At 38.2% G+C, this 22,673-nt stretch overlaps 2 protein-coding genes across 3 annotated transcripts; one reads left to right on the top strand and one right to left on the bottom strand.

Moving 5' to 3' along the window:
* The first annotated feature begins 1,134 nt into the window (after positions 1–1,134).
* LOC140832783 (E3 ubiquitin-protein ligase UPL2-like) lies at positions 1,135–17,653 on the top strand. Its single transcript, XM_073196976.1, is given in 18 exon segments — positions 1,135–1,345; positions 1,491–1,612; positions 4,260–4,355; positions 4,463–4,669; positions 4,823–11,324; positions 11,437–11,780; positions 11,783–12,484; positions 12,588–12,875; positions 12,953–13,154; positions 13,377–13,651; positions 13,735–14,003; positions 14,523–15,618; positions 15,697–15,843; positions 15,932–16,012; positions 16,093–16,318; positions 16,500–16,639; positions 16,901–17,007; positions 17,297–17,653. Coding segments are annotated over 17 exon segments (10,881 nt in total). The 5' UTR covers positions 1,135–1,345; positions 1,491–1,516; the 3' UTR covers positions 17,400–17,653.
* A 947-nt stretch (positions 17,654–18,600) lies between these two features.
* LOC140832782 (uncharacterized) lies at positions 18,601–22,166 on the bottom strand. 2 transcript variants are annotated; one of them, XM_073196974.1, is made up of 8 exons: positions 22,005–22,166; positions 21,803–21,890; positions 20,695–20,874; positions 20,257–20,436; positions 19,965–20,138; positions 19,731–19,885; positions 19,454–19,580; positions 18,601–18,849 (listed from the first exon to the last, which is right to left on the bottom strand). In XM_073196974.1, the coding sequence occupies exons 1-8, from the start codon at positions 22,049–22,051 to the stop codon at positions 18,838–18,840; spliced, it is 963 nt and encodes a 320-aa protein (XP_073053075.1). In that variant the 5' UTR covers positions 22,052–22,166; the 3' UTR covers positions 18,601–18,837. The 2 variants fall into 2 exon arrangements, with proteins under 2 accessions (XP_073053075.1, XP_073053076.1); XM_073196975.1 differs by having other exon boundaries at positions 21,803–21,877; positions 22,005–22,157.
* Positions 22,167–22,673: the final 507 nt, after the last annotated feature.

Below are 22,673 nucleotides of genomic sequence, written 5' to 3'. Positions count from 1 at the left end.
TTCAAAATTGAAATGATATAACATAAAATAAAACATAAAGAAAATACAATTATGATATATTAAAATCATGTAGTTAATTTGATAATATGAGAATTGTTTTAAGCAAATCCAAAATTAAACAATGACTCCATATAGTTATTATACGATGCTTTTATATTAGTTATCCATAATAGGCTAAACATGTTGAAATTAGTTTTGATATTAGTTTCATGATCTCATAATATTTTTGATAATTACTATAATAAAAAATAACCGATGTAACTAAAAAATATAATTGTTCGAATTACATAGGTCAGAGTAAAAAGATCCGACAAACTTGTAAACTTGTCTCGTAAACTAGTTCATGTAGTCACAAATGTCTACCTCATAAATGGGTCAAGATGTCTGGCTCGTAAATAGGTCTACGTAACCATATACTGATAAACAACAAATTTCGTGAGTTGATATATACATAGGAAAAAAACGTCAAAAGCTTTAGAAGTTATCCTATCTAAGCATTTCTGACGTTCAAGTCAAGACATTCTCCTAAAGTTGGAGAGCTGAAAAAAAAATGAGAGATTGTGTTCTTAGATAGCAACATTGGTCCTTTAATTATATATATTTTTTAGAAATATCTACCAAGCTTGAGCATATTTAAATTTTTTCATCTCGTCTTATCGAACATCTTAACGACTTATTTTTTGATGCACTATTCATTTCACACAAAATGCGACAAGAAATCCATATCCAATTTAGTGGGATGCATTTTTTTCTTATCGAACATCTTAACGACTTATTTTTTTATGCACTATTCATTTCACACAAAATGCGACAAGAAATCCATATCCAATTTAGTGGGATGCATATTTTTCTTATCGAACATCTTAACGACTTATTTTTTTATGCACTATTCATTTCACACAAAATACGACGAGAAATCCATATCCAATTCAGTGGGATGCATTTTTTTCTCGCGCTGCTGGAAATGATCTATAGAGATAATATTTTGAAAAATAAATAGGGGAAATAAAGAGGCAAAATTCATTGAGGGGCAAAATGGTAAAAGCGTGTTTTGCAAGTGAAGATGGAACTCTCTCTGCCATAACCCTCGCCTACCGTGTTGTATCTGTGTATATATATAAGAAGCTAGCCCTTGTAGCTTCCAGGGTTACATTACGTACATTCTCCTCTTCAACGAAATTGACGAACAAAAACACCAACGAAAACCCTTTTTCTTCTTTACTTCTGGGGTTTTCGCTTTCCCTCCTTTTCTCCCAATCCCCCCCCACCCCGTGTAATCGAAAGTGTTTTGTACAGTGAAACCTTTTTGATGTGCAAGTCATCCACCGGTTCCGACCCTTTGATGGTAATCCTCCCTTTTTTATGTTTGAGATATGATGGATTGATGATGGGTTTATCGATATTTGGTCTGATTTTGACTTTTTTTGCGGTTTCAATTGATTAGGTTTTTACTCTGTTTTGTTTATTTCCGTGCTCGTTTGATTTTGCAGTGAATTGAGCATCAGAGAATTAAGAAATGGCGAATATAAGATCTAGCTTGCCTTCAAGGCTTCGGCAGCTTCTCTCTAGTGAAGGGACAATCGGCCCATCTGTTAAACTTGACGCCGAGACTGTATGCCCGTCTTACATTTTGTTTTATCGCTTTTCATGTATTTGTCTGTTGACTGACGGGGTCGGGGTCTAAATACATTAATCTCTGATGTGGCGGGCGATTATGGTTTGTTTGATGTCTGGGAGGACTATTTTTGGTGAATAAGTTTGCAAGAACGTCTTTAGTAGTCGAAGCAGTTAGTTTTCCATTTACTTTTTCGAATGTATTAGATGAAGAGGGATGAGGCTTATAGGTCTTGGTTACACTTGGCACTAGTTTGCAGTTTTGGGTGTCTTACAATCGAGTTACTGAGGTTGAGAGATGGTGAAGAATATACTTGTGCTAGATTGAGAAATTCTTGGATGAAAAATTCTCTTCTATCCTGAAACTGCTAATCTTTGGATTTACATTAATTGGAAAGTAGGACGGCAAGGCTGCATTTTACTTGGTTTAGATTTAAAGTTTTAGTTTTTTTAATTTTCACGAGGAGGTAAAAATTTGAAATTGCACCACTTGATATAAGTTTTGATGGAATATCAGTATATAAGTCGACTGAAATTAAATTGCAATTGTTAATTGATGTTTTAACAACTGTAGGAGGTGCACTCAGTACTGTGGTTCACATATGTAGCTGTGAAACTATATAGGTATTTGTAATGGGAATGTTTTCTCAAGGATGGAAGGGAAAGGATGTGCCAGATGAGGGAGAGAATTGGAGGAGATGAGAAAATGGTTCATTGTCCTGCATTAACACGAATTTCTGAGAATTAATCCTTTGAATGGTGGAAGATATCTTTGAAAAAATGCAATAGAAACAAGTCTAGAAATTCTGCGGAACTCGAATTCATGACTATATGCACAGCCTTATAAAGCATATGTTTAATTCAATTATGTGTGTGATTAATATGCTAGATTATCTTTATGTGATCTTTTATTTAATAGAATTATGTGTTCCAATTTGATTATTGATGGCACTAACATCTGGGAAAGGGAGTTAAATATCTTTAACTTGAGGTGATGAAAGAAGATGCCGAGTCCTTGAAATCTCAAAGACTCTTTAAGTTCAAAGATTACTTTTCCAACTCAAATGAGTTGGCATATACATCCTTAGAACGGAGTCATGTTGAATTATGGAATGGATAACAAAGTGTGGGGTATTCTCTAAAGTGGATAATGATTCTAAACGGAAATTGTACGGAAGTGTTTTTTCTGTATATTAACCCCTGTTCAATTTCTTTTTTTTCCATCACATGGATTTCACACTTCCTTCGATATTACTGAAGTTGATTGGATCTTTTTCAAGAAGGGAGTTGTGATTCCTGCACATTTTGACCCAAAGCCTAGACTTAGATGAATAGCTGTAACAAAACTGCTTCACTTGCCATTTACATGTTATACTCCAAGAAGCAAAGCTCTTACACTCGAGAAAACACATTCACGGCAACTATTTCAGGTTTAACGAAATAATTGTATCACAAAGATAGGACTTGCTGCTTGAAGAAGGTGGCTCTGTTTTCTGTTGATGATCTTTATTTTTTAACATGTTAATTGATAGACATATCTAGTTAATAGGAAATGATCTTGCCTGTAAAACTAAGGTGTGGAAATTCAAACTTTGAAATGAGCTTCAGCTGTAGCTTTTGACATTAATATTCATGGATAACTTCCATGCCAACTGAGTGAATGTTTTCTGTTCTGCATAATTCATTAACCCCCTCACCTCTCTGGGATATTATTCTATAGGTGTTATTTTCTTCTGAAGACAATCAAACTAGTTTAGGAGAAATTTTACGGGGGAGTGTTACGTTCACACAGAAAATAACACATAACTTTGACATTTAATTTTCATCACAGAAAATATTACTGTTAGTAATTCTTTTTATAGTTTAAATTATCTGATTAACTCCAAAACAAACAAAATTCTTTTTATATGTATCAACCAGTAGAATATAATGATTAAGATTACTGCGGTGGGAGTTGTTTGCGCTAGGAGAAGAAATGCCGGAGTTGCAGATTTGAGGGACTCACCATGATGATAGAGAATGAATGGATTGCAAAGATGAAAAAAATTCCTATTGGTTAATTCTCTCAGTCCATCACAGATGATCTGTTAGTTTATGAGTACATAGCATAATTGTTGGTATAGACACAAGTTACTATTGAAAAGGGATGATTTGTATTTGTTGTATTGTTGTTTGAACATAGAAGTTCCATTTAATGAATGTTAATTCTTTGAGATTCATTCTTTAAATGCCGAAATGTTGCAACATTTATTTCAATTTGTTCCTGTATAACCTCCATTTATGTTTGAAATTACCGTTTGTTTTCTCCTGAAATTGATCAAAGCTTTTTAGATTTCCATTTGAGCTATTATTGTATTTTTTACTCATCTTTTAGAAAATAATTGACTCGCCAAGTGATTATTGTGTATCAGGTGGACCTTGATGTTAAAGGCTTTATTTTAATCATTAGCAAAACCCATAACTGGCATAGTTTGTGATAACTGACAATAAAAAATGTTTGAAGGTTTGAGTTCTGTTTGTCCACAACATGCGTTAATGTTTGATAATGATTACTCTCCCATATCTTTCGCACGCTCCATGTTTTGATTGAACTATTGTTTTTTAAATGCTTAAACAATGCTTTTTGACTGCATATTGTTTTGCAGCCTTCAAGAATAAAGATTTTCATTGACAAGGTGATCCAATGTCCTTTACAGGATATTGCGATTCCTCTGTCAGGATTTCGCTGGGAGTACGGCAAGGTGTTGGAACTTTATAGCTTTGATCATTTTTCTTGTCTTCATTCTTTTGTATATGTTGATTTCTGACCTTTTTTTCCTTTTCCTGTTTTCTTTTTTTTTTGTCTCAGGGTAATTTTCACCATTGGAGACCTCTTTTCTTGCATTTCGACACATATTTGAAGACGTATGTAGCAACTAGAAATGACCTCCTTTTATCAAATGACATTTTAAACGATGCCAACCCATTCCCAAAACAAGCAGTGTTGCAAATTCTGAGAGTGATGCAAATGATCCTAGAGCATTGTCATAACAAGAGTTCTTTTAGTGGCTTGGAGGTAAACCTTTAGGGATTAAGTATTACTCCAGACCACTTACACTTATGCATGAATTTCAGCAATCCTGTTGTTTTTAGATGTATTTATATCACCTTTAAATTTGGCATATGTAGTCAAGCCTACGTTTCTGAACTTTTTTTTTCCTGTCTTCAGCATTTCAAGCTTTTACTTGCTTCAGTAGATCCTGAAATTCTTGTGGCAGCTTTGGAGACTCTTTCTGCACTTGTCAAAATAACTCCATCCAAACTTCACGTCAGTGGAAAACTGGTTGGATGCGGGTCAGTAAACGGTTGTCTCCTGTCCCTTGCACAGGGTTGGGGTAGCAAGGAAGAAGGCTTGGGATTGTATTCATGCGTCACATTACATGAGAAGACTCAGGAGGATGGATTGTGCCTGTTCCCATCAGAGGTTCAGAATGATTGTGACAAAGCACAGTGTCGAATTGGATCGACTCTCTATTTTGAATTGCATGGCTCTACTTCTTCCAGCATCGCTGAAACCAGCGATGGCACAAGTTCTGCTGGTATGAATGTGATCCACCTCCCCGATCTTCAACTACGCAAAGAAGATGACCTGTCGCTGATGAAGTCTTGTATTGAGCAGTATAACGTATCTTCAGAGCTAAGGTTTTCGCTGTTGACCAGAATCAGATATGCTCGTGCATTCCATTCTCCCAAAATATGCAGACTGTACAGCAAGATTTGCCTTCTTGCTTTTATTGTGCTTGTCCAGTCAAGTGATTCTCATGATGAACTTGTTTCATTTTTTGCCAATGAGCCAGAATACACAAACGAATTAATTAGAATTGTGAGGTATGAAGAAAATATTTCTGGAACCATAAGAACACTTGCAATGACTGCCTTGGGCGCACAGTTAGCTTCATATTCAGCATCTCATGATCGGGCACGGATACTTAGTGGATCAAGTATCAGTTTTGCAGGTGCTAATCGCATGATTCTCCTCAATGTATTGCAAAGAGCGATTTTGTCGTTAAATAAGTCGAGTGATTTGTCATCTGTAGCCTTTGTTGAAGCACTTCTACAATTTTACCTACTGCATGTAGTATCATCTTCCAGTACTGGGAGTGTTGTTAGGGGATCTGGGATGGTGCCAACCTTTTTACCCCTTTTGGAAGATGCCGATCCTACTCATTTGCATCTTGTATCTTTAGCTGTGAAAACACTGCAGAAGCTCATGGACTACAGCAATACAGCTGTAACCCTCTTTAGGGATTTGGGTGGAGTAGAGCTTTTGGTTCACAGGTTACAGATCGAAGTTCATAGAGTGATTGACTTGTCTGGGACAAAGGATAACGCAATGACCATCGGTGAATCTTCTAAATACAGCAGTGACCAGTTGTATACTCAGAAGAGGCTCATCAGAGCATTATTGAAGGCACTCGGTTCTGCTACTTATGCCACTGGAAATTCTGCAAGATTACAGAATTCTAATGATGTTTCTTTGACTCCAACTTTGTCAATGATCTTTAGTAACAAGGAAAGTTTTGGAGGTGAAATCTATTCTTCAGCAGTGACTCTTGTGAGTGAAATGATTCATAAAGATCCAACATGTTTTAATGTTTTGTATGACTTGGGTCTTCCTAATGCATTTCTATCATCTGTTGTTGCGGGGGTGTTACCTTCCTCAAAAGCCATCACATGTATTCCCAATGGCCTGGGTGCCATTTGCCTTAACGCTAAGGGCCTAGAGGCTGTGAAAGAAACCTCAGCTTTACGCTTTTTATTTCACATATTTACTGACAGAAAGTATGTGATGGCTGTAAATGAGGGCATTGTTCCTTTGGCAAATTCTGTGGAAGAGCTATTTCGGCATGTATCTTTGTTGAGAGGTACTGGTGTTGATTTAATTATTGAAATAATTAATAAGATCTCGTCGCCTGGGGACACAAAGTGCAGTGGTTTATCAGGAAAAACTGATGGAAGTGATGCCATGGAGATGGATTCTATGGAACCTGAGGACAAGGAAAACTTGGGTGATTGTTCTCTGGTTGGTGCAGACAATTGCTTAGTGGAAGGCATTAGTGACAAGCAGCGTATGCAGCTGTCTACTTTTCACGTAATGGTACTAGTTCACAGGACAATGGAAAATTCTGAAACATGTAGGTTGTTTGTGGAGAAATCTGGCATTGAAGCTTTACTTAAACTTGTTTTACGCCCAAGTATTACTCAATCATCAGAAGGCATGTCCATTGCGCTGCATAGCACCATGGTATTTAAATGTTTCACTCAACATCATTCCACTCCACTGGCTCGTGCTTTCTGTGCTTCTCTTCATGATCATTTGAAAAATACCTTAAGTGGGTTTAGTGTTGTTTCTGGATCATTTCTACTGGACCCTAGTGCCAATCCAGACAGTGTTGTATTTTCATCCCTCTCCATTGTTGAATTCCTCTTATTTCTTGCTGCGTCCAAGGATAGTCGATGGGTTACTGCATTGCTGACAGAATTTGGCACTGGAAATAAAGATGTCTTGGAAGACATAGGCTGTGTTCATCGTGAAGTTCTGTGGCAAATTGCAATGCTTGAAGATTCGAAAGTTAAGCCAGAGGAGGATTTTGCTGGTAGAACTGATGCTTCTCGGCAGCCAGAATTGGGCTTGAATGATACCGAAGACCCCAGGCTAAACTCTTTCAGGCAGTTAATTGATCCCTTACTTAGAAGGCGGACACCAGGATGGAGCTTTGAGTCCCAGTTTTTTGACCTCATAAACTTGTATCGTGATCTCACTCGTTCTGGTCTTCAGAATCGACAGATTGTGGATGCACCTTCAAATCTACAAGTTGAAGATCGTCAGGGACAGCATCTGTCTGGTTCTTCTGGAGGGGACGAAGCCAGTGCTAAAAAAGATGATGACAATCAGAGGTCATACTATCTTTCCCGCCGTGATATGATAAGGTCATTGTCCATTCACATCACCCATTTATTTCAAGAGTTGGGAAAGGCGATGCTGCTTCCATCTCGACGACGAGATGATGTGCTAAATGTGTCTCCTCCTTCAAAATCAGTGGCTTCCACTTTTTCTTCCATAGCTTTGGATCACATGAATTTTGTGGGGCATGTTAACTCCTCAGGATCAGATGCTTCTGTTTCAACTAAATGTCGCTACTTCGGCAAGGTTATTGATTTCATCGATGATATTCTTTTGGACAAACCCGACTCTTGTAATCCTGTTATATTGAATTGCTTATATGGGCGTGGAGTTATTCAATCAGTCTTGACAACATTTGAGGCTACCAGTCAGTTGCCTTTTGCCATCAATAGAGCTCCTGCATCTCCTATGGAGACCGACGATGGGAGGCAAAATGAAATTGAAGATAATCACTTGTGGGTCTATGGACCCTCAGCTAGCTACGTTAAACTTATGGACCACTTGGTGACTTCTTCTTTTATTTTGTCTTCATTCACGAAGCATTTACTCACCCAGCCTCTTGTGAGTGGGGATATTCCATTTCCCCGGGATGCAGAAACATTTGTCAAAACTATGCAGTCCATGGTACTGAAGACTGTACTTCCTGTCTGGACCCACCCACAGTTCCCTGAATGCAGTTATGAGTTCATTTCAAGGGTGGTTAATATTTTTAGGCACATTTTCTCTGGTGTGGAAATGAGAAGTGTCAGTCGTAATATGGGCCGTGTTGCTGGTCCTCCCCCAAATGAAACTACTATTTCAATGATAGCAGAGATGGGGTTTTCTAGATCTCGAGCAGAAGAGGCTCTGAGGCAGGTTGGTTCAAATAGTGTGGAGCTTGCAATGGAATGGCTGTTCTCACATCCTGAGGAAACCCAGGAAGATGATGAGCTTGCTCGGGCACTCGCAATGTCCCTTGGTAACTCTGGGACAGACATGAAAGAGGATGCCACAAATGAAAGCATTCTTACTATTGAAGAGGAAATGGTGCAACTTCCTCCGATTGATGAGCTATTGTCAACATGCAGGAAACTTCTGCAAGTGAAAGGCTCTTTAGCTTTTCCCGTACGGGATCTGCTTGTGATGATCTGCTCACAGAATGAAGGCCAGGATCGACCTAGAGTCATTTCATTTATCATTGAACAAGTCAAGCTTTGTGTTGACATATCTGACTGTGGGAACCAGAATATGCTTTCTGCTTTTTTCCACGTTCTTGCTTTAATTCTTAATGAAGACACTGCAGCACGAGAGTTAGCATCAAAGAGTGGTTTTGTTAAAGTTACTTTACATCTTCTTATACTCTGGAGTTCTGGTTTGCACGACCAAGACAAATCTCAAGTTCCAAAATGGGTGACTTCAGCTTTTGTTGCCATTGATCGCCTTGCTCAAGTTGATACGAAGTTAAATGCTGATATAGTGGAACTCCTAAAGAAGAATGATGTGACTGATCAAACATCTATTACTATCGACGAGGACAAACAGCAAAAATTGGCATTGAGGACAATGTCGAAGTATTTGGATATACAGGAGCAAAAGAGGCTTGTTGAAATGGCTTGTGTTTGCATAAGAAAGCAACTACCCTCTGAAACAATGCATGCTATTTTGCAGCTATGTTCTACACTCACGAGAACTCATTCCGTTGCAGTTAGTTTTCTTGATGCTGGAGGTTTGCATTTGCTTCTTTCCTTACCGGAAAGTAGCTTGTTTGTTGGTTTTGATGGTCTCGTGGCTGTTATAGTACGTCATATACTTGAAGATTCTCAAACCCTCCAGCAAGCTATGGAGTCTGAGATACGACACAGTGTTGCGACTCTTTCTAACAGGCAGTCAAGTGGAAGGCTTACTGCCCGTAATTTTCTATCGAACTTAAGTTCAGTGGTTCAAAGGGATCCTGAAGTTTTCTTGCAAGCGGCCAAATCTGTGTGCCAAGTAGAGATTGTCGGTGATAGGCCATACATTGTACTGATAAAAGATCGTGACAAGGAGAAACAAGTTAATGATGGTAAGGGAGGCACTGCTAACAGATTTTCAGTGGCTCCTGGTGGACATGGGAAGCATCTTGATACAAATTCTAAGTACTCCAAGATTCACAGGAAATCTCCGCAAAGTTTTGTAAATGTTATTGATCTTCTACTCAATTCAGTCATCGCTTTCATACCTCCTTTAGAAGATGAGTCCATTGCTAAGACTGGCTCCTCGTCAACTGATATGGAAATTGATGCATATGAAAGCAAGGGTAAAGGAAAAACTGTTGCCTCGGTTTTCGAGGAGAATGAATCCAGCAGTCAACAATCTGCGTTGTCCATGGCGAAGATTGTATTTATATTCAAGCTCCTGACTGAAATACTTTTAATGTATGCTTCATCTATACATATATTGGTTCGAAAAGATGCTGAAGTTTGTAGTTTCAAGGGAATTTCTCAAAGAGGTGCTACTGGCTGCATTAATGGTGGTATTTTTTTCCATGTTCTCCACAAATTTCTTCCATATTCTAAGAATCAGAGAAAAGAGAGGAAAACAGAGGTGGACTGGCGCCATAAACTGGCAAGCAAAGCCAACCAGTTTCTGGTGGCGGCCTGTGTTCGCTCAACTGAGGCAAGGAAAAGAATCTTCATTGAGATTAACAATGTCTTCAATGATTTTCTGGATTGTGGTAACGGTCTTAGAGAACCACGAGTCGACACCCAGGCTCTCACTGACCTGCTTAATGATGTTCTTGCTGCTCGTACACCGACAGGCTCATACATCTCTGCCGAAGCTTCTGTCACTTTCATAGAGGTTGGTCTTGTTCGCTCTCTCACTCATACTCTTCGTGTGTTAGACCTCGATCATACTGATTCTCCAAAGGTTGTAACGGGAATAGTGAAAGTTTTGGAGTCGGTGACAAAGGAACATGTTCATGCATTTGAGTCCAACAGTGGGAGGGCAGAGCATTTAAAAACAGCTGACCGTGGTCGGCCCATGGAAGATAATGGTGGTAGCACATCGCAGCCAATAGATACTGCAGCCAATGCTAACGAAAATTTAGTGCCAAATGACCGGAACGAGGCCTTTACGACTGTTCAGAATTATGTTGGTTCTGAGACTGTCACTGATGATATGGAGCATGACCAGGATATTGATGGGGGCTTCATTGCTGCTGAAGATGACTACATGCAGGAAAATCATGAGGATGCAAGGAATCTTGAAAATGGACTTGATACTCTTGGGATAAGATTTGAAATTAGGTCTGGTGTACAAGGGAATCTTGATGAAGACGACGAGGAAGAAGATGACCATGATATGTCAGGTGATGAAGGCGATGGAGTTGATGAAGATGAAGATGCCAATGGTGAGGGACACAATGATCTTGAAGAAGAAGATGCACATCACTTGCCACATCCTGATACAGATCAAGATGACAATGAAATCGATGAAGATGATTTTGAAGAAGAGGTGATGGACGAAGATGAAGATGAAGAGGATGACGAGGACGGTGTCATTGTACGACTTGGTGAGGGAATGAATGGTGTGAATGTGTTTGATCATATTGAGGTATTTGGTCAAGATAGCATCTCTAATGAAGCTTTCCATGTCATGCCTGTTGAAATTTTTGGCTCTAGACGCCAAGGGCGTACTACATCCATTTATAATCTTTTGGGGAGGAGTGGTGACAGTACTGCCCCTTCGCAGCATCCACTTCTAGTGGAACCATCTTCCATGCATGCAGGTCTTCCTAGAATATCAGGTGCATAATTTTTACAAATCCCTCCTTCATGGAGTGGATATATCCAGTCTTTTCAGCAGCAAAAATTTATGCCTCTAATTGTCTTGTGATTTCTGTTTACCTTCTATTTCAGAGAATGATCGTGATGCTCATTCTGCTAGAAACTCGGAGGGTTCCTTGCCGCGATTGGATTCATATTTCCGTTCACTCCGAAATGGACGCCAAGGACATCGATTCAACTTGTGGGCCAACGAAGGCCAGGTAAGCAGTGGGGCAGATGCGTCAATGATTCCCCAAGGTCTTGAAGATTTACTTATTTCCAGCTTGAAGCGGCCGTCATCTGAGAAATCTTCCAACAAAGTTACGTTGCCCGAATCGCAAAACAAAACCGAAGTCAGCCAGTCTGCTGAGTTTGCTGAGGTGGGAGCTGAAAACTTGGTTGAAAATCATGATAGTGTTGAAGGGAGTTATGCACCTCCCCTTCATCAGCAGCATTGGACGCCTCTATAAATTCTACTGCTCCTAATGCTAACGAAGCTACTCGGGAAAGAGAAACTTTGAACAGACCTCCTGAGGTTCAGTATGACCACGCCGATGTAGTTCGTGACATCGAAGCTGGGAGTCAAGAAAGCAGCGAAAGTGGAGCTACCTTAGGGGAAAGCTTACGGAGTCTGGATGTTGAAATTGGAAGTGCTGATGGCCATGACGATGGTGGAGATAGACAAGGCGGGCCTGATAGTCGAACAAGGAGAACAAATGTATCATTTGGTAATAATTCATCTATAGGTGGTAGAGATGCATCCCTCCGCAGTGTTACTGAAGTTTCAGAAGATATTATCCAAGAAGCAGATCAAGATGAACAACATGAGGAAGAACAACATAATCAGGATGCTGATTCTTCAATTGATCCTACATTTCTTGATGCACTTCCAGAGGAGTTGCGAGCTGAGGTTCTTTCTGCTCAACAAGGTCAAGCTCCACAGCCTCAAAATCCAGAGCCGCAAAATAATGAAGATATGGACCCAGAATTTCTTGCAGCCCTTCCCCCTGACATACGTGAAGAAGTTCTGGCACAGCAAAGGGCCCAAAGGCTGCAACAGGCCCAAGAATTGGAAGGTCAACCTGTTGAAATGGATACGGTCTCAATAATTGCAACCTTTCCATCAGACATTAGAGAAGAGGTATCTCATAATCTATTTGCATGTCTCTCTTATATTTTTCTTGTTAACTGGTTTTGTATTCCTGTAATGTTGGATCGTTTTTCTTCTCATTTTCATTTCCTAGGTTCTTCTAACATCATCTGATGCTATTCTTTCAAATTTGACACCGGCTCTTGTTGCTGAGGCCAACATGTTGCGCGAAAGGTTTGCACATAGATATAATCAAACTCTGTTTGGTATTTACCCTAGAAACCGCAGGGGTGAATCTTCTAGGCCAGGGGAGAGCTTGGACAGGGTTGGTGGAATTCTTTCTCGACGATCTTTGGGTATTAAACCAATTGAGGCGGATGGGACTCCATTAATTGACACTGAGGGTTTGAAAGCGTTAATTCGATTGCTCCGTGTAGTCCAGGTATTCTCGTGTGTGTGGTGCTCTATTGACTTAGGATCATCTCTATATGTATGTACTAACTAAGCTAGGTTTTGCAGCCGCTATATAAAAGTGAACTGAGACTTCTCTTGAATCTCTGTGCTCACGCTGAGACCAGAATTGATTTGGTGAGAATTTTGATGGAATTGTTGATGTTGGATAAAAGGAAATCTGCCTCTTCTCTGAATGTTATGGAACCACCTTATAGGCTGTATGCTTGCCCCAGTCATGTGATGTATTCGCGCCCTCAATGTGCTGATGGTAAACACTTTTCTAATATAATTGCCTCCAGTCCTAACTGATTTAATTAGTTTTGGAGTTTGCCATTTCTCTCCTAAAAAATGAACCCATCTTCATGCAACTCGGTAAAACAATTATTTGACGGAATTAATTGCAACTACTTTATCAGAGAATCTGTCCACTCAACTTTGGCTATTCCACCTCAATAATGTATCTGCTTTTATTGGTTACCTCATTTAACAGGTGTTCCACCTCTGGTGTGTCGGCGAGTTCTTGAGACTCTTACCTACTTGGCTCGTAATCATCCTTTCGTTGCAAAGCTATTACTTGAATTCAGATTACCACGAGTGTCCACTAAAGAGTTACCGAGCTCTGATGACAGAAGAGGCAAAGCTGTAGCACTTAACGAGGAAATGTTAGGAAATAATCAATATCTGGAAGGACAGGCTCCGCTTACATTGCTTTTAAGTCTTTTGAATCAATCGCTTTATTTAAGAAGTATAGTCCATTTGGAACAGGTATGCGATGTGAACAACTCTAACTGTGGCATCTACTTGTTGATCTATTTTTGTAGTTGTCTTTATACTCTGATACCTTACAGCTGCTAAATTTATTGGACGTTGTTATTGATAATGCTGAGAGGAAATCAAATTCATCTGAGGATCCATCTGCATCTGAACAGCCATCCGATGTCCAGACTTCTACAGAAGATGCTGATATGAGTGTCTCTGCTTCTACCTCAGTAGAGGTTCATGTTTCAATGAAGGAATCTTCATCTGGTGCTGATAGAGAACAAAATGTTTCAAGTGTTCTGGATACTTTACCTCAACCAGAACTTCAACTTCTATGCTCATTACTTGCACGTGAAGGGTATGCTGAAACCAATGGCTACTCTTTGTTTGTTGTTTAATAGCTACTCTGAGTTGTCTCTTGAGTCTTTATGTAAGGTGTCGATAAACATCTAGATGACTGGCGATACTCAAGTGTGTGTTAGAAAGTTTGGTTGAGTTGGGGTATTAGCTAATTTTTCTAAACTTTGTCGAGATAGATGCTCACACTTCAACAAATCCGTCACCTTCACCTTTTTGGTACTTCAAATTTGATTAAAAGGTAATTGAATTTTTCGGGAGAGATCAATAGCACTTTTTAATGAACATGTAGCCAGGTGAACCTGATTGTATAGGGTTTTCTGCAGTTGAGTTTGCATTGGTATCTTTTAGTTAGTTTTTTTTTCCGAATAAATTTTAATGATCAAGTTGTAATGATGAAAATTAATAGGTTAGCTTGTGTCTCCAAGCTAGCTCTATCACTACTTTTTTATGGTGTGATTTTGGTGATGTTTTTATTTCTGGTTCACACAATTGGTAATTTCTTTCCCCTTTTCTTCAGTCTATCAGATAATGCATATACTCTCGTGGCAGAGGTGCTGAGAAAATTGGTGGCAATTGCCCCCATTCATTGTCATCTCTTCATAAACGAACTCGCCGCATCAGTTCAGAGCCTTACCAAGTCTGCAGCTGAAGAGTTACTCACATTTGGGGATTTTGAGAAAGCTCTGCTTAGTACTACAACTTCTCACGGGGCTCCAGTTCTCAGGGTCTTGCAAGCATTAAGCTCTCTGGTTGTTGTACTTGTGAACAAGGATAAAAAACATCAGATTCTATCCGACAAGGAGCACGCTGCTGCTATTTCTCTTGTACGTGATATCAATACAGCTCTTGAGCCCTTGTGGAAGGAGCTGAGCAACTGCATAAGCAAAATAGAGAGCTATTCAGACATGGTACCTGATCCGTCATCTTCATCTGCTAAACCATCCAGTTTGGTGCCATCACTTCCTGCCGGTTCCCAGAATGTCTTGCCGTATATAGAATCTTTTTTCGTTATGTGTGAGAAATTGCATCCTGGTCAGACAGCTGCAGGCAATGATTTTGGTCCTGATGTTGAAGAGGCTATTGAATCATCAAGTCAACAGAAGACTTTAGGATCTTCTGTGAGAGTCGATGAAAAACATGTTGCGTTTGTAAGATTCTCAGAGAAGCACAGAAAGCTTCTCAATTCCTTTATCCGACAAAATCCAGGATTGCTTGAAAAGTCATTTTCACTGATGCTGAAGGTTCCCCGTTTCATTGATTTTGATAACAAAAGATCTCACTTTAGATCTAAGATCAAGCATCAGCATGATCATCATCACAGTCCTCTGAGGATATCTGTAAGAAGAGCTTACATTCTTGAAGATTCGTATAATCAGCTGCGCATGAGGTCAGCACAAGATTTGAAAGGGAGGTTGACTGTTCATTTCCAAGGGGAGGAAGGAATCGATGCAGGTGGTCTTACAAGGGAATGGTATCAGTTGCTTTCGAGGGTAATCTTTGACAAGGGAGCACTGCTATTTACAACAGTTGGAAATGAATCAACATTTCAGCCTAATCCTAACTCTGTTTACCAAACAGAGCATCTTTCATATTTCAAATTTGTTGGCCGAGTGGTGAGTGTCATTTGTTATTTGTTTTTGTTGACAAGAGCCGAGCGCTCGTCATATTTAATGTATTGTCATGTTTTACAGGTGGGGAAGGCGTTATTTGATGGACAGCTGCTAGATGTTCACTTCACCCGGTCCTTTTACAAGCATATTCTTGGGGTTAAAGTGACCTACCATGATATTGAGGCTATTGATCCTGATTATTTCAAGAATTTAAAATGGATGCTGGAGGTTTGTCATGTTTAGAGACTCCTTTTGTTCTTTCAGTAATGTACAAAACCTATGAACTTACTTGAGTTTCTTAATTCAAATATTGCAGAATGATATAAGCGATGTTTTAGACCTAACATTCAGCATAGATGCAGACGAAGAAAAGTTAATTCTTTATGAACGTGCTGAAGTAGGTGGTTTTAAATTAAAGGAAGATATTTGTTTCTTATTTTTGTCAAAAATTATACAAACAGGACTTGTATTTTGCAGGTGTCTGACTATGAACTTAAACCTGGTGGTCGAAATACCAGAGTAACTGAGGAAAACAAGCACCAATATGTTGATCTGGTCGCCGAGCATCGGTTGACAACTGCAATTCGTCCTCAAATAAATGCTTTTATGGATGGCTTCAACGAGTTAATTTCTCGTGATTTGATATCGATTTTCAATGATAAGGAATTGGAACTCCTGATAAGTGGGCTGCCAGATATTGATTGTGAGTGTTTAACTCTTGGTCTTTATTAGTTCCCTTTTTGAGAGTTCTCTTGGTCTTTATTATGACCCTTTTTGGAGAGTTCTTATTTGGGCCGATAATCTTGGTCCTGCATCGTTTCTTATTTTTATTGTCGAAGTTGATTATACTACCCCAAATCCAACAAAAGAATGTTGTATTTCAGTGGATGATTTGAGGGCGAATACAGAATATACTGGTTATAGTGCCGCTTCCCCTGCAATTCAATGGTTCTGGGAAGTTGTTCAAGGATTCAGCAAGGAGGACAAGGCTCGCCTCCTGCAATTTGTTACCGGAACCTCAAAGGTGCTTCACTTTCTGTTCTCATTTAATCGTTTGTGCATGCGAAACAAATCTCTTTTGAACTTTTCCTCAGATCTGAATCATATTGAATCCTGAATTGATGAGATTTGATGGCCATTTTTTTTATTTTTAACATCTGATTATGAATAGACGATGTATTTTTCCTTTGCCTGCTGAATTAGTCCTTTTTTTGTTTGGTTATAGGTATTTATTTATCTGTATCTGGGAAGTGGCATAAGTTGTTTTTATTTGTCCTTCACCCAGGTGCCTTTAGAAGGATTTAGTGCCTTGCAAGGAATTTCAGGATCTCAGAAATTTCAAATTCACAAGGCTTACGGCACTCCAGATCACTTGCCTTCTGCTCACACATGGTAACTTAATTTTTTCACAGGCTTGTGATTTTTTTTCCGAATGGTCAATTCCTATCCCTTGTGGTGGCCCTGTTGGTCATACTGTAGAGATCCTCTATTATGGGAGTACCTCAAGACTTTCAGTCGAGATCTTATCTCAGTAACGATTTCTAAGAACACTTTGCAATAACATCACATGTGGGGCTCACCATTAGCCCATCTCTTATTTTGTTGCTCTGATGATCTAAATTTGTACGTGCTGGGACTTATTGTGGAACCAATTATAAAGTTTTTGAATTTAATAATGCAGTTTCAATCAGCTTGATCTACCAGAATATCCATCGAAGCGACGTCTGGAGGACAGACTGCTTCTTGCTATTCATGAAGCCAATGAAGGATTTGGATTCGGTTGACTCTCTCACCTTACACCATCTTTGAACGAAACTTTTGTATAGATATTGTCATCATCATCATGTTAAAAGAAACATAGTTTACAGTAGAAATTCTTGATGCAATCTTTTCATTTCTAATTTAGATAAAATGTTGTTACAATGTATAGTGCATTTTTTCTTCCTGGCCATAATTTTTTCGGATGTGGTTTTCTTGAAGATTTGCCCGTTTCCAAGTTTTGTTTTCATTGTTGAAATTTCTCAGTTATATGATTTCTAATGTTTTTGTTCCGAGGAATGGCATTATTTGTACATATGTCTTTGTTTTACTTTTTTATGCTTAAAAATATCTGATCAATATCATCCAACTATGAAAGAAGCAATGATTTTGCTCGAAATTACCGGAATATAATTAATTCGCATGATTTCGTTTTTCATGAACGTGGAAACCAAAAGAAGCGCTGAAAGACTTTTAGGAAAATATTAGTAAACAGAGTAGCATAAGTTAGGATTAGGCGCATATATTACTTGAATGTAAATTGCGTCAATTTATTTGGTGGTGTGATATTTTTGAGAGACGTGAGGTTAATATTGTTTGTAAAATTTTATTTTAAATGTTTTTAAGTTTTTAGTCAATGAAATTTTTAGAAATTATACGTAAAAGCTGAGAAATAATTAAAATATTTTTTTGCAAAAACTATTTTAGTTATATTTTATTTAGATTATAAATTTTCAAAATAATATTTAGTTAATTAAGCATCATTTTTGTTAATTATTAGTTATTAAGTAGTTTGGATATCAAATTGTATATTGTTGAAACCAAAAATCGAAATAGAATTGTGTAAATCCGATCAGAACCAACCCGACCTATGATCACCAAAGACAAAAGGGAAGAACGCATTTGAGAAAACATAAATAAAATCGGTGATGAAATTTATGTTATTTTTGGGAAGGTGAATGGATCAATGGAAGAATGAATAAATACTTCGAACAAATATTTTATAAAAAATAATTAAAAGAAAATATTTCGGAGAATAACGTTTTGAACTAGAACACACTCTTGTTTTTTAATTTATTTATTAACTTTTTGTTTCATATTTTTTGTTATAACCAGAAAATTATATATATGTTACACATCTATTGTGGACAAATATGTGAGCATAACGAAACTATGAGGTTTTTACAACAATAATAATACCATAAATAATGGACAACGAGTGATCTCATGGAGGAAGGAACAAGGTTTCTAATATTCATGAGTTGTATTGTTTTCCAAAATAAAATGTACTTTCAAAAAGTAATACAAAGAACGTCGAACAATCCACCACGACTCCCGAGATATGGAAACCGGATGCTTCCTTTTCCCTGAAATTCATCAACGATGGCTTCGAGAGCACACACAAAGGCGAATATCTGCTGAACCGTCTCTATTTTCACTTGGAGTATATTGAGTGCATGGTCACTAGCGCTTTCGCTGTAAAAGTGTCAATTTCTCAGGTCATGTTGCGCAGATAAATCATCGCAATGAAGAGAGAAAAACTGAGACACAATGAGCTAAAGAGCATGATATGATTTCAACCAAGATTTCTTGGATATTAATGTTGCATAAGTTTTGTCACATATTCAGGCCTGAAAACCGAAACTACATTCCCGAGAAAGAACATGCTTCTAGGCCTTTCAAAAATAGACTGCTAGTCACACCATTTAAGCTGACTCTTGTAGAGTTTTTTAGTTTTTGAATGGACACAGATTACCACGAATCAAAATAAAGGTAATCTACAACTCATCAAGATCGCTAGCTACTAATGCAACCTAGCTCATCACTCTGGGCTAATTAATTTTGGATAAATAAAGTGTACATATTCTCAAATCTAAGCAAAGTCACAATGAATAAGATAGAATATTCAGTTTTCGACCTTAGATGTGTCGCGTTGAGATCGACATCCCTCCAACAAAACCATTAATAGTAAATAGAGCATATTAAAGTGCCAAAAGAATACAACATTGGATGAAGATGTTTGTAGTTCATTTCTCTTAAAATAACAACTAAAAGAAAAGAAAAGGGAAAAAACATATACCTTGTGCTTCTTAAATTTTCTATCTCCGTGGCTAGGACTGTCGAAGCTGATTGATTGTTCTGTGATGCTGCCTTCTACAGGTAAAGCTTTGATCTCATCATAGAAACTTTCGGTCAGACCATTTAACCTGACATAATCATAATGGAGGGAGCATCACTTGATCAGTCAGTCAACATTGCAAAGGAGAACTAAATATCATTTGAAAACAAAATTTGTTCGAGATAATGCCACAGAATCTCATAAAACGTTGATCATGTCAGGTCCACACAAAACTTACCCACTTCTGGAATTCTTTAAGTGCCTCATCTTCTTTTTCTCAAATTTTGTGAGAGGAGCACGACTAAAAAGTTCCTCTTCTTGTCGCGCACGTTCTTCCATCTTTGAGACGTACCTCGTCATTTCTCTACTTTCTGTTCCTAAAGTTTCCCTAACCTGTATTTAGCCATGATCAAACACAGATTTATACGGCGGAGACAGAAAATTGTAGAACAAACATAAATGATCCAACAACCTCCTCTGGCCTTCCCTCCATTTCATCCATTAACTCTCTGACATAAGCACTCTCATTTGCTTGTCGCATAGTCTCCTTCTCTCTTCTCAAAGCATTTCTCTCCTGTCGGGACATCTTACCTTCCTCCATAGAAGCAGGAGCAAATTTGGGGGGTCGGTATACGCCAGAATCATCCTGTGATAACAATTTCAATTGATCTTGAAAATGCAACAAGAAAATGATAATTTCTGACATGTAAGTCGTATTTATATATAAGCTTGACAATGAATCTTGTGGAATATGATCGACTTACATCCTTGGTAGCATTTGTTTTGCTCACAAGTAATTCAGGATTTGGTCGATACTTTAACAAATCCTCTTTCTTCTGGGTCTCATCAGCCTCCTCGACTGAACCTGGTTTCTCCAATGTGGTTGCCGTAGTGCTTGTTAGCTTTTGAATTTGGTATTGGAGCTTTTTGTCAATTGGACGAATCTGCATATAACCAGGTTCTATCATAATAAAGTAAACATCCTATAGATAAGGAAGATGATGAACCATTTTCAATGCTAAATTATGAACTGGTATCTTGGAACTTGTCTGCATAATGCATATATATAGCATGCAAAGTAGAATCAATTATGCATAAACACCAGGACACATCAATGATTCTCATCCATTTTAATTAATTTTTTAGCTGTATTTTCATTCCACTTCCACAATTAGGGAAGAGGGAGAGCGCATAAGGAGCACCTTCTCTAAAAATAATTTTATCTCAATAAGACTTCTGACTACCGGATGCCCCTGAATTGATAATCCTTTTGCCTTGCGAAGTAGATAATAGACAAGTGACTGGCAATAGTTTAAAAGCAGTAGATGTTTGGCCTCGAGATAGCTTATTCCATCCGAAGTAGGGAAATCATCAGCTTTCACCTGTCCAAAAAATCACAGGACAATTACGAGGCAACAAATCAAATCCACTAGTTTCTTTTCCCCTATCTTAACCTTACTTTCACAAACTAACAACAAGGAGTCCAGAATTCATTCTTTTGAGTATACCAGGGAGTATATGACTGTGATATATACAGTAGACAATCAAGACCCAAAGAACTGAACAAATAAAAGGTAAATAAAGAGTGTTCACAACTGATACTTGGGGTCCATATATTTTGTTTAATGGAAATTCCATTTAAAAAGGTCGATAAAAAATGTATCACAACACCCCTAAACATCCAAACCTGATCGCCTTTTCCTGCTATCCCTATTCCTCACCGACTACTCTCGTTTAGATTTCAAAGGAATCTCAAGGAACTTCGACTAATGCTGAAACTTCAAAACCTGACATTTGACTTGCTTCAAATAACCGACCAGTTTCAGGGGAAAAATGACAGCCTGAATACAGAAACATGGCTCCACTAGAGGACCCAGGGAGGCAGGTACAGGACACCCAAGTAATGTCGAGAACTCGCCTCAAATTCCTACCGGCGAATGATGATGTAATTTAGCACCAAAAATAAAACATTCAAATCAGCCAAAAAGAGACCAACTAGAAAAAAATCAGGGTATGATTGAAAAACCAACAAGATTTATGAATTAAGTAATTCCAGGGTTAGAGATGCAAGAATTAGGAGTTACGACCACACCCCATCCACCTCAAGGCAAAAATAAAATGGAAAAAATGAGGGAGATTATAATTCCTCAACCAACCAATCTAAGTAGCAATTAAGTACCACGAATCCAATCAATCCCATTAAAAGCACCTAAATCGGGTCTCTTAAAGCTCTATTAAGCAAACCGCCTCATCTATATAACGAAGTATTTTATTCTACCCACAATGAACAATGCAAGCGAGGAGTCGTACCTTGACAGTCAAAGCCTGGATTTTACTCCTCACCATATCCAAGCCTTCCTTAATCTCTTTCAACACAGCAACCAACTGTGGAGAATCTCTTGATTTTCACGTCGAAAAAGGGGGAGAAAGCATAGTTTCGATCAGAAATACTGGAAAACGTAACCTGAAATTGAGTATCAAACTTATGAACAAAACAATAAAATAGACATACCTGATCATCCGTTCATTGCGGAGTGCAGATTTTTCTACCTCCGCCATCCGCCGCGGCTTGACACAACTTCCTAACAAGTTTTCCGGCTAATCAAAAGAGAACTCCGACGAGAGGTAGGCTGCTTGAATAGGGTTTGTGTGGCTGCTATCTTCGGGGTTTTAGGGTTTTAATTAAATTAAATAACACAAAATGTATATATATATATATAAATTAAAATTTTAAGCATTTGTCGTGTTTATTTCATCTCACTCATGTGATATTGTACCCATGATAGGATGGATAATCAAATTTTGTCCATACATATATAAGACCCGCTTTTTTTTTTGAAATTATATGTGAGGCAAGATCTTACCCATTGAAATAAAGTGATGGTAGTGCTCACATGTATAAGATCCCATCTACCCATTTGTCGTAAAGGTGTCGACCCAACCCGGATAGATGTTTCGACCGTTAGATTTTTTTGCCGAATTTTTTTCTAAAAATATCTCCCATTTTTTTTCATACGATGATTATCTCTAAATTCTCAATCTCTCCTTCTCAATTATCAAAATATCAAGTCTCGATTATTAATTTATTTTCAAATGTTCATTTATTTTCCTAATTACTTTTAATTTATATTTATACGAATGATTGGATCAAGTCGTAGAGGTGGTAAGAAAAAGGGAAAGA

Source organism: Primulina eburnea, chromosome 5 (assembly GCF_022965805.1).
Source record: "Primulina eburnea isolate SZY01 chromosome 5, ASM2296580v1, whole genome shotgun sequence".
NCBI classification, from domain to species: Eukaryota; Viridiplantae; Streptophyta; class Magnoliopsida; order Lamiales; family Gesneriaceae; genus Primulina; species Primulina eburnea.
This window is presented reverse-complemented; position numbering and strand designations above follow the sequence as displayed.

What these genes read in the sequence shown, in the direction of transcription:
- LOC140832782 (XM_073196974.1), bottom strand. Translation starts at nt 22,051, where the DNA reads ATGGCGGAGGTAGAAAAATCTGCACTCCGCAATGAACGGATGATCAG. An exon ending in TCCAGGCTTTGACTGTCAAG is followed by an intron (nt 20,875 to 21,802) that starts GTACGACTCCTC and finishes TTTTTTGGACAG; the next exon opens with GTGAAAGCTGATGATTTCCC. An exon ending in TTAAAGAATTCCAGAAGTGG is followed by an intron (nt 19,581 to 19,730) that starts GTAAGTTTTGTG and finishes TGATTATGTCAG; the next exon opens with GTTAAATGGTCTGACCGAAA.